This window comes from Zootoca vivipara, chromosome 2 (assembly GCF_963506605.1).
Source record: "Zootoca vivipara chromosome 2, rZooViv1.1, whole genome shotgun sequence".
Taxonomy (NCBI): domain Eukaryota; kingdom Metazoa; phylum Chordata; class Lepidosauria; order Squamata; family Lacertidae; genus Zootoca; species Zootoca vivipara.
Window position 1 is genome coordinate 102,084,568 of NC_083277.1, and position 18,570 is coordinate 102,103,137.

Here is an 18,570-nt window from a genome sequence, read left to right on the forward strand (position 1 = left end):
TCAGATGCGTGTGCAGCCAAGGTTTAATACACTGCCATAATATTTCCTACCACTCCCTTCGTATTCCCAACGCGCCTTCAGAGAGTCTGCTGAAAATCTGCACCCTTGAAGAACTCCCCTCTTTGGTCTGGGACTGGAGAGACCACCTTTCAGGTTTCACGGTGCCCTAATTCATCCCTGGTGTTGCGTTAAGACTCCTCTGCCATCCTTCCTTCTGGGTGACCTTTAAAAAGTATGTAATTAGAATTCAGGAAACAAAACCTCTGGCTCAGGCTCCAGATGTGACGTTAGAAGCAAAAAACAACTGCATCTATAACTAAGGTGCTTAGCAACTGGGGAAGAAATCAGATTTAGTACAGATGTGACACCCGTTCCTCTTGATTGTGTTGTGGATAATTCCCCCCACCCCTTGCAAGAAGCTTCTAGCTTGCAATATTCAGAACTGGAAATTCCCTTGGTCTCAGAGAAATCACGGCCGCTGCCAGACTGTTGCTGTTTCGTGGGTGGTGGCATTGAATCACAAAACAGGCAAATTCAGTTTGCACAATTAGAGTGGATTTGGTGCTCTTGTTTGATTTTACTTCTCAAAAAAAAAAAACCAGACATTTTGCAGTAAGAAAAGTAATAGGAAGGTGCGCTGGGAAGTGTGGGATAAATCATAATGGACTCTTGATCAACCATGGATGTCACAGAACCACCTGCAAACTTTGTGTGAACACATTTTAGATGGGTTCCCAAAGCAATTTAAATCTGCAGAGGAAGATGCATCTAAACTTGGAGCACACTAGCTTCTCATGTACTTGGCTTACCACTTTAATGGTAAAATAAAAGAATTGGCTTTTGAACAGCAGACATACCGGTATTTAGTTACAGGTAGGTAGCCGTGTTGGTCTGAGTCGAAGCAAAATAAAAAAACTCCTTCAGTAGCACCTTAAAGACCAACTAAGTTTATATTTGCATACATCGAAATTTAAGTGATCATAAAGGTCACCAAAGTAAAATAATTTCACACCTAAGCATAGCCCTAAGCATAGCCCCAAAGCTGACAACATTAGGTGTTCATCCCCTTTCAGTGTGGGTTTCACTGGCAATCACTCATAAGTGAACAACAGGCAGAGTGTTAATTCTGGCCTCTTTCTAAAACCTGATGAGCTCTGGCTCCAATTCAGCCTTGGTTTTACTCTTACCCATGAAAATGCCAGGCAGGTAGGTATTCAAGATCAGGCATCCATCAACCTGGAGCCTCAAAGTACACACTTACCTGTACACACTTACCTGGGTCTGGGAGCAAGCTCCACTGCACTCACTGGGGTTTTCTTCTGAATTAACATCTGTAGGATTGCCCTGTTAGACCAGAAGGCATTCATCATTAACTAATTGAAGCCCATCTCTGGTACACGGACAGCTTTTTAAAAATGACCTGTGATATACTAAAAGTTCTAATAGTCTTGTTACACAAGCAAAGAATTATGCTTTGCATATCCCATCATAAGCCCCTCCTCCTGCCAATTTTGTAGGATTCAGGACTGGGTGAAAATTCAGGTTTTATATAGTGAATTATTCAACTGCCTGACAGAATACATCTTGTTGTTGTTGTTGTTTAGTCGTTTAGTCGTGTCCGACTCTTCGTGACCCCATGGACCACAGCACGCCAGGCACTCCTGTCTTGCACTGCCTCCCGCAGTTTGGTCAAACTCATGTTCGTAGCCTCGGGAACACTGTCCAACCATCTTGTCCTCTGACGTCCCCTTCTCCTAGTGCCCTCAATCTTTCCCAACATCAGGGTCTTTTCCAAGGAGTCTTCTCTTCTCATGAGGTGGCCAAAGTATTGGAGCCTCAGCTTCACGATCTGTCCTTCCAGGGAGCACTCAGGGCTGATTTCCTTCAGAATGGATAGGTTTGATCTTCTTGCAGTCCACGGGACTCTCAAGAGTCTCCTCCAGCACCACAATTCAAAAGCATCAATTCTTCGGCGATCAGCCTTCTTTATGGTCCAGCTCTCACTTCCATACATCACTACTGGGAAAACCATAGCTTTAACTATACGGACCTTTGTCGGCAAGGTGATGTCTCTGCTTTTTAAGATGCTGTCTAGGTTTGTCATTGCTTTTCTCCCAAGAAGCAGGCGTCTTTTAATTTCGTGACTGCTGTCACCATCTGCAGTGATCAAGGAGCCCAAGAAGGTGAAATCTCTCACTGCCTCCATTTCTTCCCCTTCTATTTGCCAGGAGGTGATGGGACCAGTGGCCATGATCTTGGTTTTTTTGATGTTGAGCTTCAGACCATATTTTGCGCTCTCCTCTTTCACCCTCATTAAAAGGTTCTTTAATTCCTCCTCGCTTTCTGCCATCAAGGTTGTGTCATCTGCATATCTGAGGTTGTTGATATTTCTTCCGGCAGTCTTAATTCCGGCTTGGGATTCATCTAGTCCAGCCTTTCGCATGATGAATTCTGCATATAAGTTAAATAAGCAGGGAGACAATATACAACCTTGTCGTACTCCTTTCCCAATTTTGAACCACTCAGTTGTTCCATGGACAACACCATGGACAAAGACAACAGGCATATAAAAGTTATGACGCTGGAAGATGAGCCCCTCAGGTCGGAAGGCGTCCAGCATGCTACTGAGGAAGAGCAGAGGACAAGTACAAGTAGATTCAGAGCTGATGAAGCGGCTGGGCCAAAGCCGAAAGGACGCTCAGTTGCGGATATGCCTGGAAGCAAAAGGAAAGTCCGATGCTGTAAAGAAAAATATTGCATAGGAACCTGGAATGTAAGAACCATGAATGGAGGTAAGCTGGATGTGGTCAAAAATGAGATGACAAGAATAAATATTGACATCCTGGGCATCAGTGAACTAAAATGGAAGGGAATGGGCGAATTCAGTTCGGGTGACTATCATATCTACTACTGTGGGCAAGAATCCCGTAGTAGAAATGGAGTGGCCCTCATAGTCAACAAAAGAGTGGCAAAAGCTGTAATGAGATGCAATCTCAAAAATGACAGAATGATCTCGATACGAATCCAAGGCAGACCTTTTAACATCACAGTAATCCAAGTTTATGCACCAACTACCGGAGCTGAAGAAAGTGAAATTGACCAATTCTATGAAGACCTACAACACCTTCTAGAAATGACACCAAAGAAGGATGTTCTTCTCATTACAGGGGATTGGAATGCTAAAGTAGGGAATCAAGAGATAAAAGGAACAACTGGCAAGTTTGGCCTGGGAGTTCGAAATGAAGCAGGTCAAAGGCTAATAGAGTTCTGTCAAGAGAACAAGCTGGTCATCACAAACACTCTCTTCCAACAACACAAGAGACGACTCTACACATGGATATCACCAAATGGGCAGCATCGAAATCAGATTGATTATATTCTCTGCAGCCAAAGATGGAGAAGCTCTATACAGTCAGCAAAAACAAGACCTGGAGCTGACTGTAACTCAGATCATCAGCTTCTTATAGCAAAATTCCAGCTTAAACTGAAGAAAGTAGGAAAAACCACTGGGCCAGTAAGATACAATCTGAATCAAATCCCTTATGAATACACAGTGGAAGTGAGGAACAGGTTTAAGGACTTAGATTTGGTGGACAGAGTGCCTGAAGAACTATGGATGGAGGCTCGTAACATTATACAGGAGGCAGCAACGAAAACCATCCCAAGGAAAAGGAAATGCAAGAAAGCAAAATGGCTGTCCAACGAGGCCTTACAAATAGCAGAGGAGAGGAGGCAAGCAAAATGCAAGGGAGATAGGGAAAGATACAGGAAACTGAATGAAGATTTCCAAAAAACAGCAAGGAGAGACAAGAGGGTCTTCTTAAATGAGCAATGCAAAGAAATAGAGGAAAACAATAGAATGGGGAAAACCAGAGATCTGTTCAAGAAAATTGGAGACATGAAAGGAACATTTCGTACAAAGATTACCATAATCAAGGACAAAAGTGGTAAGGACCTAACAGAAGCAGAAGACATCAAGAAGAGGTGGCAAGAATACACAGAGGAATTATACCAGAAAGATATGGAGGTCTCGTACACCCCAGGTAGTGTGGTTGCTGACCTTTAGCCAGACATCTTGGAGAGTGAAGTCAAAGGGGCCTTAGAAAGCACTGCTAATAACAAGGCCAGTGGAAGTGATGATATTCCAGCTGAACTATTTAAAATTTTAAAAGATGATGCTGTTAAGGTGCTACACCCAATATGCCAGCAAGTTTGGAAAACTCAGCAATGGCCAGAGGATTGGAGAAGATCAGTCTACATCCCAATTCCAAAGAAGGGCAGTGCCAAAGAATGCTCCAACTACCGCACAATTGCGCTCATTTCACACGCTAGCAAGGTTATGCTTAAAATTCTACAAGGCAGGCTTAGGCAGTATGTGGACTGAGAACTCCCAGAAGTGCAAGCTGGATTTCGAAAGGGCAGAGGAACCAGAGACCAAATAGCAAACATGCGCTGGATTATGGAGAAAGCTAGAGAGTTCCAGAAAAACGTCTACTTCTGCTTCATTGACTATGCAAAAGCCTTTGACTGTGTCGACCACAGCAAACTATGGCAAGTTCTTAAAGAAATGGGAGTGCCTGATCACCTCATCTGTCTCCTGAGAAATCTCTATGTGGGACAAGAAGCTACAGTTAGAACAGAATACATCTGCATGTGTTCTTACCTAGTGCAGAATGTACAATATAATTTACATTCCTTTCTCGTTATTCACAGGCAAAACACATTGTTGGAATGTAATCTTCTCCCCATGTAGTCTGCAAAGTGTATATTGCGGAATAATCAAAGGGTTTTAGGCTTGTCTTTCTCTAAGCACACTAAACATCCCTTCAGCACCTTGTGACATGATCACAGTGGATACATTATGAGATGTATAATCTAATACCATCTGTAGTGTTGGCATTTCGTCACTTTAGCCAGAGAAATGAATACTGATTGGCACATGGAATGGAGCTAGTCTTTCACCTTAACAGGGAAAACCATACTGATGGAAATGTATTTATATATTTAGCTAGACTTTTGACATATTAGACATTACAGGCATGCCTGCAGAGATTTCTGAGCAACAAAATAAATAAAAATAATATTGCACAGTCATGTTTTATTACATAACAAAGGAACACAATTCAATGGGGCACTTTCCAGCACAAGCCCCATTAAAATGAAGATTGGCATAAGAGTACCATGTTCTTGTGCACCTCGCATTCAGTTCAATGGGACGTGCCCAGGAGACGTTCCCACTCGAGTGTGTCCAGTGCTCAGGGCCAGCCCTACCATTAGGCAGAAGGAGGCGGGTGCCTCAGGTGGCAGATGTTGCAGGGCATCAGTCGATCAACCATTCCCCGATTGCTCTAAACTAGCCTAACCAAACTAATCTTTAATGCTGGTGATTTATGAATAATAAAAGCCTGGATATTTCCCTATGGAGTTAAAAAAAGAAGGCAGTACTGTGCAGAGAAAAGGCTGAAGAATAGTCCTAACCACAGACTGGGAATCAGAGAAAATGACAATTTAATACAGAGCTAACCTCACCCTTTGGGTGGAGACCTTTTTTGTAAAGTCTCTCATTTGCTGACAATGAGGTAATAAATGCCTTCGATCCTAATGCTGTGGTTTCCTGCTATTGACTCATTTTACTGGGCTTCTACGATAGTCTCTCAGCTATCCTATGATAACTTGCTAAAACCTGCTGGCTAATCCTTCTTTTTGAAAACATCTCATTGTGCCTGAATCCTAGGCAACTGCAACCAGTTTTCCATTGCAAAATGCATGTAAAGGATGATAACTGAAAAGAGACCAGGTCCTGTGGATGACATGCTTAGGACACTAAAAGGGTGAGGTCCAATTACGCGCTGCAAGTCTGGATTGATCAGTAAATTGAGGATAAAAGTTCCAGATTGTGTTTCTTCCTGTGGCTTTACCAGAATTATCCCAGTGAAGGAAAGGGGATCAATCCAGACACTTTGAACATTCCTTGAAGTCACCACTAAGCAGATGCGGGGACACTAGCAACATTTCCAGCTTCTGGGTAAATGAAATATAGGTAGTAGCCTCTCCAGCTTTACAGCTGAAGCCCCTGTTCACACAGGGGAGCATGCAAACAAGTCTGAAGTAGTAAACTCCACTATGATAGCCAGCTGATTGTATGATGGGGCGCGGGTGGTGCTGTGGTCTAAACCACTGAGCCTCTTGGGCATGTCGATCAGAAGGTTGGTGGTTCGAATCCCTGCAAACCTAGCGGTTCAAAAGCACGCCAAAAAGGGCAAGTGGATAAATAGGTATCGCTGCAGCAGGAAGGTAAACGGCATTTCCGTGCGCTCTGGTTTCCGTCACAGTGTCCCGTTGCTCCAGAAGCGGTTTAGTCATGCTGGCCACATGACCTGGAAAGCTGTCTGTGGGCAAACGCCGGCTCCCTTGGCCTGAAAGCGAGATGAGCGCCGCAACCCCATAGTCGCCTTTGACTGAACTTAACCGTCCAGGGGTCCTTTACCTTATGAGCTCAGCTCTCAGAACTACCAAGATTCTTCTCACCATTGTGGATTTCAATTATTGGGCCAAATCCTCTATGTATTTGGTTAGAATGCCACAGAGGGAAAATACTAACGGTACCATGAGATTCAAAACATTTGAATGCCCACAAGCACATTGCATCCTTCTGCTGACTTTTTGATTTTGCGACTGCTTCATTCTCGGTCCAAGCCCTTAAATCAGACCCTTTCCTTTTGCTTGCGGTACAAATTACTTTTTAACATTCTACACAGTGCTCTCCAATGGCTAAGCCAAGTAAAAAAGAGCTTTGCTTCATTTTATAGACCCATGCCATCGCCTCAGCCATTCTAAATGCAGAGCTTGTGTCCGTCAGTCTTCTTCCAGATTTGATTTGGTTTCAATGTCTGGTCATCAGCAGTAATAGCCAGAGCATTTGTAATCTAGATGAAAGCTTCCCACCACCTCGGCCAACTTTTAGATTACGAATGCCACGTACAGTACATATGAATATATGTCCTCTCCTAGGCTGTGTACACACTGGCAGGTTAAAATGTAGCTAGGTTGCTCTTTTTCTCAATTCAGATCAAAGCTAGTTCGGGAGAAAAAATATAGAAACACAGTTATGGATTGTGACTAAAATCACATAAAGTATATACTGTAAAGGTAAAGGTGTCCGACTCTGGGGTTGCGGCGCTCATCTCGCTCTATAGGCCGAGGGAACCGGCATTTGTCCGCAGACAGCTTCCAGGTCATGTGGCCAGCATGACAAAGCTGCTTCTGGCGAACCAGAGCAGCACACGGAAATGGCGTTTACCTTCCCGCCGGAGCGGTCTCTATTTATCTACTTGCACTTTGAGGTGCTTTCGAACTGCTAGGTTGGCAGGAGCTGGGACCGAGCAACGGGAGCTCACCCCGTCACAGGGATTCGAACCGCCGACCTTCTGATCAGCAAGCCCTAGACTCTGTGGTTTAACCCACAGCACCACCTGGGTACTTCTATCCAAACCTTTGGTGGGAGATTGTATACACAGCCCAAGTAAGCCTGTAAACATTATTTCTTTAAGTCTCAATAGTATATCATACTATGTAGAGCAGGCATCCCCAAACTGCGGCCCTCCAGATGTTTTGGCCTACAACTGCCATGATCCCTAGCTAACAGGACCAGTGGTCAGGGAAGATGAGAATTGTAGTCCAAAACATCTGGAGGGCCGAAGTTTGGGGATGCCTGATCTAGAGATTATTTTATAATAAGAAGAAATTATAGTGAGGGAAAGACTTTGATTCCAGATTTTATTCCAACATCCCATTTTAATTTGATATCCATTCTTTCTCCTCTTGCCTTAACTACATCATAGGTTAATTCCAGCAACTACCTTTGAGAAGTTTAACTACAATAACTAAAACAGTTTTAATTTCGCCACATCATCATAAGAGGAATTGGAACTACTTTTATTATTAGTTTGAAGCATACCTCCGGTTGAAAATGTAAACATTAAAACTTCTTGTTGCTGCTTTTAGATGGTTCAACCGTTGACTGTTAGGAATTTTCTTTAGCCAAGTACCGGTAAGCTGTGAAAATTCATGAAAGGAACAGCTTCCTATAAGTTTGGAAGAGTCCCAAGCAGACCCAGTGTTTTCAATAGGGCTTGTTCCCTAGTCAGTATGTTTACGATTGCAGCCAAAAGTTTAGAATTACTGTAAGATGCTGATCCCAGCATATTCCCAAAAGCAGCCAAAGAAAGGCTGTAAACAACAAACTCCAGGCAGACATTCCCAATCATCTGATACTGCTGCTCTGGGCCGAACTACTAAAATATTCTGTTACAGCCAGGTTGCTTAGAAATGCCACAAGCTGAACATGTTCCTGGCAACTAGCAGGAGAGGAGGGAAAGGGAGGGTCATGCCACACCTTCTGCTGTTAATTTCAAGCATGCCCAAATTCTAGTTCATGGCGGATTTGGTATGCCTATAGGTATTTGTTTACCACAGAGCCTAGGGTTTGTCGATCAGAAAGTCGGCGGTTCGAATCCCCGCGACGGGGTGAGCTCCCGTTGTTCGGTCCCAGCTCCTGCCCACCAAACAGTTCGAAAGCACGTCAAAGTGCAAGTAGATAAATAGGTACCTCTCCGGCGGGAAGGTAAACGCCGTTTCCGTGCACTGCTCTGGTTCGCCAGAAGTGGCTTAGTCATGCTGGCCACATGACCCGGAAGCTGTACACCGGCTCCCTTGGCCAATAAATAGGTACCTCTCCGGCAGGAAGGTAAACGGCATTTCCGTGCACTGCTCTGGTTCGCCAGAAGCGGCCTAGTCATGCTGGCCACATGACCTGGAAGCTGTACGCCGGCTCCTTGGGCCAATAAAACGAGATGAGCGTCGCAACCCCAGAGTCCTCCGTGACTGGACCTAACGGTCAGGGGTCCCTTTACCTTTACCTTATTTTCACCTAATGGATTAATGTAATTAATATTGTTAGCATTTTAAGCTATGGTAGCTAGCTACCAGCAAAAGTAATTTAACTCCATAGCCTGAACTACTTTTCATAAATTGGTTGCAATGAAACTCATCACTGTTTAATTCCCATTACAGTCTTATTGATGTCTGACATGCTCCCTCTTAAGCCCCAATTTTCTTTTTCCAATGATGTACTGTTTCTCGATTGATTGTTTCGACGTTTCATTAATATATAATGCCTCAAGTGAAGAAATTGAAATAATGGTAATCTGTTCCCACTGTGCTCTAATGACATTTCACTGCAGTTAAGATGGTCGTTTTATTATTATTATTTAGAAGAAAACATTGATATCTAAGTTTGGACAATCTGTTGCATTCAGGGGGATCATGCCCCAAATAACATTTCAATTAAAATCTCTTTGGGGTGGGCCCACAAAACTGCAGGAGGCACAGAAGAGCTTACTGTGAATGTATATAATGTTCAAACTTTTTAAAATGCCCCAAAGACCAGGATTATATTTAACATTCTCTAATTTACATATTTTTTTAAAGTCTGTAATGCATATTTTAATGGAATTTCGAAATATGTCTCTTCAAACTGCTTCCATCGATCATCCCCTCCTGCGACCCACTGTGACAAATGTGACTGACAAGAATGACAATACATTGTGATAGAATGAACAGCAAAACCCACCTCTATGGTGATCTTCTTTTTTTCTTCTTCTTCTCTCCTTCAAATGGCGCATCATTGAAATTCTTGGATGCTTGGAAACAAATATCAAAAATTATTTGTTTGCTGAAATAAAGGCTCTGGCCAAATCATCTTGGCCTTACAGACCTATCCCCCACCCACCCACACAATAAGCAAAGATTTAAACAAGAACGTGTTTTGTTGCAATTCAGTGGTTTTCTTGCAATTGCTCATGGCTGATTAGTATTCGTATTAATTTTTAGTTGACTTTCATTTTTTGTATGCAATTATTTCACTGTCATTTGTTATGTAATCCCACCCTGGAATCATATATGATGGAGGGTGTCAGGGTGAACAATGGTAAAGAAGACAGTGGTGATGATTATGTTAAACTGAATATATTTCAGCTAGTCAGGATATTTTTTTATCTTTTATTTAAATGGCAGCCTTTCCAAGCCCTCTTTGAATTCCTTCTTCAGGGGCAAAGAACTGACAGGCGGTTTGTTTGTTTGTTTGTTTACTCGCAAAAATATTTTTGCTTGCCCTTTAAGTGCAATCTCTCCATCAATCCTTTGTCTTCCTCTGTTCTGATCCAACTCCTCAAATCTCTCCATTAAAAACACACAACCCGGATAAAACAATAAAACTGAGAAAAATCCACAACCCTGCTTTCAAAACATGCAAAAGTTTTAAATAGTAAAGCAGGGTACAATTTTGTTCTACCACTCAACTCTAGCTTACTTTACTCTGGGTTAAGAGAGGGGGGAAGCAAAAATGCTTTGCCCATTGTTAGCAACATGGTTATATATACCTGACGACGCCCACATGTAGCTTCTGTTAGGTTACCTAAGGAAATGGAAATAGCTCAGAGAAGGGGAAGGGTGTGTGAAACAGTCCTCCTGAGGAATGAAGACAGGAAATGAATTTTTAAAGTGGCTTGTGCAAGTGCTGCTTTTGCAGGACAAAAAATAAAAATAAAAAATCCAGAATCCGGAGCCAGAATATAGGCAGATCCCTTGTACCAGTCTCCTCTGGCTGGCAGGGTCTCAGGAAGAGAGTAAATGTTGGCATCGTGTACTACGATGTGGCACATTTGGATTTCTGAGTGAGTGGTGTGGCCGTCATCTCATCTTGCCACTTCTCTCTCTCTCCCCGCCCATTTATTTTATTTAATAAAAGATGCATTCTTTGCAGAAGTGTCTAAGTGGCTAGCATCCCCCCACCCCCAAGAAGCAGAAGGAAAAAGGGTGTGTGCGCACACTTCGGTTTTTGAAGGGATTAGAGCAATGTATCATATCCAGAAGCGTTATCTTGAGCCTTGAAAAGCACATAGAACAGAGTGTCACTCATTCAACTTCCTCCTTCAGTTTTATGCGCTGTCCTCTTCACCGCCTCATGACCAAGGGGGCAGGGGGCGAGCGGGCTCAGAAGCTTTGTGGGTGCCAGTGGAAGACCTCAAGGGCACCGTTCTGCCCATGGGCACCCTGTTGGCAGCCCTTGGGGAGACAGAGAAAGTGGAGGTGCCAGAGATTGGACTTAGAGGCTTTCCCATGTTCTCTACCACCAAGCCTCCCCAAATAAGTGCTTGAACTTATGAATATTTGTTTAAATGTAAGAGGGAGTATGCAGGGGGAAATGCTGGTGAAAATAATGGGTTCTTAAGCCCTATTTCAGGGACCCAGGTGGCGCTGTGGTTAAACCACTGAGTCTAGGGCTTGCTGATCAGAAGGTCGGCGGTTCGAATCCCTGTGACGGGGTGAGCGCCCGTTGCTTGGTCCCAGTTCCTGCCAACCTAGCAGTTTGAAAGCAGGTCAAAATGCAAGTAGATAAATAGGAACCGCTACAGCGGGAAGGTAAACGGCATTTCCATGTGCTGCTCTGGTTTGCCAGAAGCGGCTTTGTCATGCTGGCCACATGACCTGGAAGCTATACGCCGGCTCCCTTGGCCAATAATGCGAGATGAGCGTGCAACCCCAGAGTCGGTCACGACTGGACCTAATGGTCAGGGGTCCCTTTTAAGCCCTATTTCACTCTGTACAGTGAAGCAGGTGTTGTTGTTTTAACCAGTTGCAAAAACTGTCAGTGGTTCAGGTGAAGAAGTTGCTTCTCTCTAATGGCTCCACCTTAACCTTCCTGAAGCTGTGAAGCAATTCAGCTGACTGATGAACCGCTTGCCTTTATAACCCAGATTTCCTCCAGGAAATTCAAGGTGGCACACACACTTCTCTCCCTTTCCATATTTTTCCTCACAACAACTCTGTGAGGAAGGTTAGGCTGACAGTCAGCTTCAGGGCCAAGTGAGGATTTGAACCTCCCAGGTCCTAGTTTGACACTCTATACCCACTAGGCTGCACTACTGTCACCTAAGTTATCGGTAAGAGTATGCGGTTGCCTATCCCATGCCAATACAAAGCCATGGGCAGCAGCTGACCCAAACTTATAAGAGCCATGTGCAACCTTGGGACTTGTAAAGAAATCTTGTGTGCCATCATGAGGACTAGAAGCTCGCTTGCCTTTTGAAAAGAGCTATTGGGCATCCTCAAACGTGCGAGCGTGAGGAGGTGGGTGGGGAGGCAGGACTACACCTTCCGCCAGCCGTCGACGACGCTAGATCATTTCTGGCCACCCCGCAGGAATGTCCTCGCGCGTGGCTTCCTTCTCCGAAGGTGGATAAGCCTCTCTCTCCGCCGAGGGGCTGGGAGCTGCTGCTGCTGCTTCAAGAGACGAGAGCTTTCCTTCCCCCCGATGGATGCTGTGCACGCCGCTTCTGCTCCGTGCCCAGAAACTGCCTCAGGCTTGCCCAGGATCTTTCGGCGGCGTTTCGGGGCTGGCGAAGAATGCAGGGAGGCAGCGGCGCAAGGCTGCGTCCGGATGGGGGTCTGCTGGCCTCTCCAGAGCAGCTGCTGCCACTGAGCTAAGCTCTCCCTGGCAGGAGGAGGAGGAGGAGGAAGAAGAGGGGTAGGTCAGGTTTGTGGTGCCTGCTACCCTCCCTCCCTCTCCTTCCCCACCCCGAGCAGTTCCATCCTCCCCGAGGCTGCGCTGCCTGCCTGCCTGGGCAGGGCAGGGAAGATCCGGAGAGGCGCTTTGGCGAAGGGGCAGCCTCGCCGCTTTCCTGGAGAAGAGGGACCCTTGCTCTCTCCCCACCGCCTCACCTGCTCCTGCAGCTGCCGCGGGGCAGAGGCCTGGCTCCGGATCCAGGCTCTTGGCGTCTCCTGAGGCCACACACCCACACCCCTCGGGACTCGTCTCCAGGAAGCCCCTCGCCCCACCCGAAGAGGCGTCAAGGGGGTGCCCTCACCCACGTCTCAGGGGCGCAGCGATCCCCGAGCGAGCGCCGGGCTGGCCATGCTGGGGCTCCGGCGCGACCGGCTGCTCATCCTGCTGCTGCTCGGGGCGTTGCTGAGCGCGGATCTCTACTTCCACCTCTGGCCCCAAGTGCGCCGCCGCCTGGCCCGCGCCGGAGCGCACGGGCCGGGCTGCTCCTGCCCCGCCGAAGAAGCCGCCGCCGCCGCTGCCGCCGAGCCCCCCAGCGCCGAGACCTCGACGCGGCTGCAGGAGCAGCGCAGCACCCAGGCCGCCGGCTCCAAGCTGCGGAGGCTCTTCGCGCACCCGCTCTACAGCGCCCCCGAGGGACCGGCCGAGAAGCTGCTCAGCGGGCAGGAGGCGCTGCGCTATTACCGCCGCAAAGTGGCCCGCTGGAACAGGTGCGTAAGCCGGGCTGCACGGGGAGCAGACCTCCGGAGGAGAGCTGGGTGGGGTGGGGGGGCTTCCCCGGGCAGGGAGACCCCGCCGCCGCCGCCGCCGCCGCTCCTTCTCCCGTTACCATCGCCTTTCTTTTCCTACCAGTGCCCCAAACTCCTAAACAGCGCGTGTTAATTTCGACCATAAGGACTAGAAACATGCTCCTGTTGTTCAAAAGGGAAATGGAAAAGCCCTTTCAGCCGGGGTGGGTGAGGGGAATGAGAGTTCATTGCAATGTCAATTCTGGAAGATTGGGTTTTGTGAGTGTTTTGTAACTTGGTTCTACTATTTGAGAGTAAAATGTGCAACTTCTGGCTACAAAGAAGTGGCCTTCTTGAGAGCAGACCAATAACTCCAGTGGGCAAGAGTTGCTGCTTCTCCACTAGCTCTGTTTCTTCTAAATCCCACTGAATTCAGCAAAGGCATGCATTGGATCCAAGTTTGTAAGTTTCCAGCCTTCCGCTTTAGCCCTTTGCCTCTTTGTTCTGAGTGAAATTGCTTTAATGGTCTGCATAGCCCAACCCGGCTTCTTCCTTTTTTAAAAAAAAAAAAAACAGAAAAGTTTCAGGCAATAAAGGTCCACTATGTCAGTCTTGAAGCCCGATAACCTTTTCAGCTGATCCTGCTTATCTCCAGGCTATGTAATGCTTCACCTGCTGATTTCTTTCTGCAGAATGTGTTGCTTGTTAAAGGTATAGGGACAAGACAGGTTGGCCTTTTTCTCATCAGTTGCCAACCCTACCACCACACTAAAAAAAAAGACAGAGAGAGAATGCTAAGATTTGCTCTGTTAAACACCGTACACTTGAAGCGTATTTCCCACTACTATCACCAAAGAATCCTGGGAGCTGTAGTTTGTGAAGGGTGCTGAGAATGATAGTTTGGGGGCAAACTACAGTTCCCAAAAATTCTTGGGGGATATGCTTTAAATTTGTGGCATGTGTGTCCACAGCTTAGGGCTCAATGCAGATGCCAGGGTTCCCTGACCTTACAGCTGGACATTCTTGTATCTCATGCTCTTGGTGGGATGAGACTGAAAGTGCTACTTACTGGAGTAAGCCGCACTGAACAGAAACTGCAACTTATTGTGATTCTTGCACATCAGTTGGGTGGTGGCCCTGGCTTCTCCCTGGCTGCTGGAAGAAATAATATGTGGCATCATTGAGCATGTTCACCAAACAGTAAGTTAAGCAAGGCTCAGTTCCTGAGGTTAAGAGGTCATTTGTCTGGGTTGCGATGAGGATCTTAGTCACTACTGGAGTAGATCAAAACCAGTAGCTCAGGCCCAAGACCCCACTTGCTGGAATATTTTGGGGTGCTCAGAATTGCAAGAGGAGAAAACTGCTTTTAAAACTGGATAGCACAAAATGTTCCATGATTCTACGCAGAACATCTGTCCTCCGACGTAGAGCAAGTTTGGTAACATGATCTTTTAAAATGTGACAATTTCTGTGCTCCTTTAACTCCTTGCAAGAGGTTATGACAGAGTCAACGTGTTAAACGACTACATACATTGGTAGGATTGACAGAAAACTTGTAGTAAAAAAATTGAACTATGGATTGACGAAGGATTTATAAAAAATCAAGCTATGATACAGATGCAGAGGGGGAAACCGTTACATTGAGATCCACAATTGGGAGGGGAAGTCAGAAGGGATTATATGTTTACCTATTTAATTCATTTGTTTATGCAAAATAGAAAATGCAAAAATAAAAGAGCCAACATGTGTTCATTAGCATAAAGTGTAGTTAAGAAATAAACACTAAAGGGAGAAGGAAGGGGGGGTGCAGTCCTAACTGAGGGAACCTCGATCCTTGCTCATTGCAAATGATTTGCACCACCGCTCAGCTATGGCTCTTCCCATCAAATTAATTCATCGAACGCCACAGCTGTCATATTTGGTAGCTCTTTGTATATTTGATTACAGCTGATTATCTAGGGTAAGGCACAGTTTGAAGTTTGTTTTATGTGAATTCTCCCTTCCTCAAATATTTCATGCAGTACTTGACCAGGAGGTCACAGTTTGTAAACTAAATGTCAGAACCTAATTGGAGCCCGCTGGATCAGGCCCCTGGCCCATCTAGTCCAGCATCCTATTCCCACAGCAGCCAACCAGAACTCTGACGGTGGAGGCAGAGTTTAACCATCATGCCTAGTAGCCATTGATAGCCATCCCCTCCGGGAATTTGTCCAGTCCTCTTTAAAAGCCATCCAAGTTGATAACCATCCCTGCAAATTCCATAATTTAACTGTGTGCCGTGTAGTTCCTTCCTTTTACTTCCTTTAATCTTTCCGCATTCAGTTTCATTAGATGTTCTTGAGTTCTAGTGTTATTGCAAGAGGGAGGAAAACTTTCCCCTACCCATTCTCTCCTCCATGCTTCCCACGAATTCTTCCCTTATCCCAGATTTCATGCAGTATTTGATCACGGTTCATAAACGAAGGGGGAGAAATGGCTGCTTTTTTTTTTACGTTTCAGTCTTATTCACTGTTACTTGGAAGTAAGGCATGCTGATTGCTTTGGCACGTACGGCCAGGTAAAGTTGCTGAAAACTGCAGCCTTAGTCTTTTAAAATGCACACTGTACAAAAATAATAATTGGGGAGTGCGTTGAGCAACCGTGCCTTTTCTAAATGCTGCGATTGAGCTTTGTTTAGTCTTTAAACTTATAACAGGGCCACTTCTATCCTGCAGGAAAAAGTTCAGCTGAAAGCCTTGGCGCCAGAGCCAAAAATCTTTATCACAAATCTGCCACCGTGTCTATTTTGTGCTTAGTGCCTAATCAGTACAGCTTACGTGTCACCAGCAAAGGAAAACAAAGTAATAATGTAAGAACAAGAACTGGTCTGAGCTCGAAGGAGCATAATAAGAGTGTGTGACCTTGTTTTGGTTCAATGGGACAACTGTATTTCTCTTTGAACCACTGAAACGTGACTAGAGAGATAAATAAGCCTGTCACCTTAGATCAAAAGAAAGCATGATGCAAGCACAGCTCTTTGGTCTCTTGAAACTTTTGCAAATAACAGCGGCGGTGATGGTGGGAGAGCAATATGTTTTTTCCTAATGGTGCAAATAGCAGCTTGGGTGTGCGAGAGAGATTTTAATGTGGAGAATGGGGGCGAAGACAGTACCTGGGGTGGTATTCAACTAGGTTTTACTCAGAGTAGACCCATTGCAATGAATGAACCTGACTTAGTCACTGAGTGGGTCTTCCCCGAGTAAAACATAATTCAGTATTGCCCCGGCCACTTAGCAACACTATTCTCAATGCATGCACGCACCTGTTTGTGTATGCCAGTGTGGTGTAGTGGTTAAGAGCGGTAGTCTCGTAATCTGGTGAACCAGGTTCGATTCCCCGCTCCGCCACATGCAGATGCTGGGTGACCTTGAGCTAGTCACACTTCTTTGAAGTCTCTCAGCCTCACTCACCTCACAGAGTGTTTGTTGTGGGGGAGGAAGGGAAAGGAGAATGTTAGCCACTTGGAGACTCCTTAGGGTAGTAATAAAGCGGGATATCAAATCCAAACTCCTCCTCTTCTTCTTCTGTTTGTACTACTGTCCTGAAAATTCTCCAGCAGAAACCACTGCTGTCCTCTGTGCGCAGTCACTCCCGTGCCGGGATGCCATCAGGAATGCTTCCTACTGCCGGTGTGCAAGATGTTTCTGCCCGCTCAGCTCCCATCCCCACCTGCCACCCATTTGCCTCTCCTACCAGCAGCCTGCTTCTCCCCATCTGCCCCACTGGAAATGGCACTGAAAGCCAGGAGGCAAGCTGGGAAAAGAGGACAGCGCCCAGCTGGGGGAGAAATAGCTGCTTAGGGAGGGAAAGAGGGAGGCACCAACTTGCAGAAAATATGGGGGTGGGGTGGATCCCCTGAATATTTTATTGGGCTGGGCTGAGGGAACCAGGGCCCCACAAAGTTGGCGCCTATGGCACTGAAACTGGCTTGCCCACTGGTTGAGAGATTGATGTTGGGGGTAGGGGGGGTATATCTTTGCTTGTTCTCCTTGATCTCTCAGCGGCTTTCGATACTGTTGCCCATGGTATCCTTCTGGAGAGTCTCAGGCAAGTGGGGGGATTGAAGTCACTCTCCTACCTTGAATCTGCTCCTACTTCTGGGGCCATTTCCGGAAAGTCGTTATGGGTGGCTACCGCTTAGCACCACAGGAGTTGTCCTGGGATGTCCTGCATTTTGTCCCCTGTACTGTTTAACATCTTAGGGTGAAGGGGCAGGTAATTAATATTTACTATTATTATTATTATTCTAATTTATTTATTTGGTTTTTTTCACATTAAAGTTTTACAATCATGTATCCAACATAAAACATAAAAACAAGATTCCAAAGAATCTCCTGGACTTCCCTCTTCCCCTTTGTGGGTACTATTGTTAATCATTTCCTCCTGCATTTTTTATGATAATAATCCAAACCTTTTACATCTCCATTATGTCCAAAATTCACCATGAAACTGCAAATGTTACTCCAATCCTATGGACGATTTTAGCTGTTTACAATGGTTTTTAAGATAAATTATATAAATGTTCCCCATTCTTTATTAAATTTTTGGTCTCCCTGGTTTCTGATTCTTCCGGTCATTTTAGCCATTTCAACATAACCCATCAACTTCATCTGCTATTCTTCTCTGGTAGGGACTTTATCTTCTTTCCATCTCTGGGTCAATAACATCTGTGCAGCTGTGGTCACATACATAAATAGTCTTTTCTGCTCCCTTGGGATTTCGGCACCTAGAATTCCTAAAAGAAAGGCAAGGGCAGGTAATTAATAAATCAAGGGTGATTAATTTACCTAGTTAGAATCATAGAATCATAGAGTTGGAAGAGACCACAAGGGCCATCCAGTCCAACCCCCTGCTAAGCAGGAAACACCATCAAAGCATTCCTGACAGATGGCTGTCAAGCCTCTACTTAAAGACCTCCAAAGAAGGAGACTCCACCACACTCCTTGGCAGCAAATTCTACTGCCGAACAGCTCTTACTGTCAGGAAGTTCTTCCTAATGTTTAGGTGGAATCTTCTTTCTTGTAGTTTGAATCCATTGCTCCGTGTCCGCTTCCCTGGAGCAGCAGAAAACAACCTTTCTAGTTGTTGAATTGAAATTTTATTTAAAATTAATTAATTAATTGATTTAATCATCATCATAACTAAGAGTTAGCTTTGTGGTGCAAGCTACTTTATGTACCC

The 18,570-nt window shown here is 45.4% G+C and overlaps 1 protein-coding gene across 2 annotated transcripts in view; it reads left to right on the forward strand.

Annotated features, from left to right (window-relative positions):
* The first annotated feature begins 12,973 nt into the window (after positions 1–12,973).
* FAM20A (FAM20A golgi associated secretory pathway pseudokinase) overlaps positions 12,974–18,570 on the forward strand; it is a 45,008-nt gene continuing 39,411 nt past the window's right edge. The window contains exon 1 of one of the 2 annotated variants that reach the window (XM_035104056.2): positions 12,974–13,332. In XM_035104056.2, coding sequence (XP_034959947.1) covers positions 12,974–13,332 — 359 coding nt within the window. Of the gene's footprint in view, positions 13,333–13,359; positions 14,551–18,570 lie in introns of those variants that run through there. The other variant, XM_060271967.1, reaches the window with a different exon arrangement.